Source organism: Histoplasma capsulatum, genomic scaffold, assembly GCF_000149585.1.
Source record: "Histoplasma capsulatum NAm1 scaffold_244 genomic scaffold, whole genome shotgun sequence".
NCBI classification, from domain to species: domain Eukaryota; kingdom Fungi; phylum Ascomycota; class Eurotiomycetes; order Onygenales; family Ajellomycetaceae; genus Histoplasma; species Histoplasma mississippiense.
The window spans coordinates 1-1,084 of NW_001813738.1; the positions used below are offsets into that span (position 1 = coordinate 1).

Below are 1,084 nucleotides of genomic sequence, written 5' to 3' on the forward strand. Positions count from 1 at the left end.
GTATGACGTATACGGCAGCGGAAACTGCTGGCCTGGGTGTCCGTGAACCATCAGACGTTTTATCTTCTCTCAAACGGGTAGAATGATGTACTTGAAGCCCCGACTTTCCTCGCCAGCACGGACAATGGCTTCGATAAAATCTGCTGCGCGAAGGGCTGTCTTGCTGGTCCTGTCTCGCGGTCTATGGATCCATTCAATATCAGGATCTTCTGCCGGGCACCGCTGTTATAAATAGCTTTTCCCACACCCTTGAGGATTATGCAAGGTATTATAGACGTGTAGAGTGAGCCGATACTGTATATTATGGCCTGTGATGAATACAACGCATCTAGAACACGGGGGTTGGCTGGGGGTCTAATCTCTTGACCATAGGGATTTATGTACCAAAGCCGAGAGATGCGGCAGGGGAGATCTTCTGTCCCGGTTTTGCTGAAGGTTATGTTCTTGTTGCGCAGTGTTGGAAGAGAGCCTGGAAGGTGGCTTTCATTGTACGGGAGGTCATCAGAGTCAGAGCAAGCGTCGTCGCCATCGGCAAGGAGGAGGCTGGGTCTTCTGAGTGATGGGATTGGCTGGATAGCTGTTGCTTCACTTGGATGGGAAATGCTGTTCTGGCCGACGATGACTGAGCCATCAACTAGAGAGGCCGATATGTGGTGGGAAAATGTGGAGTTTATAGCGGGAATCACACGGACATCGTCTGTGGGGACTGAGCAGATGCTGCCCAGCAGGTATATGGCACTCTCGAGACTGCCACTGAAGAGGCGTGCGCCTGTCAAAAACAGATTGCCTACACTAGCAGAGGTGAAGTCAAACGTTGAAGACGGCGGTCTTGCACGCTTAAGGATTTCCATGTTGAGGAGATTCAAAAAGGAGCGGATCAGTTCCCTCTTTGCCGGGGATATAGCTTCCCACAAGGGCGACGTCCCCTCGACGATGGAATACCATTCAGCATGCGCTGTGCTCACTGATGGGGCTAAACGATGGTTGAAGAACGTTTTAAGCGCTGCCCTCTCAGAGTGTGGAGGGCATTCAGGAATCAAAAGGACGAGCCTACCTATCAAGTTTTATATTAGGCAAAAGTGGG

General features: G+C 51.0%; 1 protein-coding gene across 1 annotated transcript; it reads right to left on the reverse strand.

The window, feature by feature from the left end:
- Nucleotides 1–59: 59 nt before the first annotated feature.
- Nucleotides 60–851, reverse strand: HCAG_09333 (predicted protein; the record flags this gene model as incomplete). Its single annotated transcript, XM_001535701.1, has 1 exon — nt 60–851. One exon carries the CDS (start codon nt 849–851, stop codon nt 60–62), a length of 792 nt encoding a protein of 263 aa, XP_001535751.1.
- Nucleotides 852–1,084: the final 233 nt, after the last annotated feature.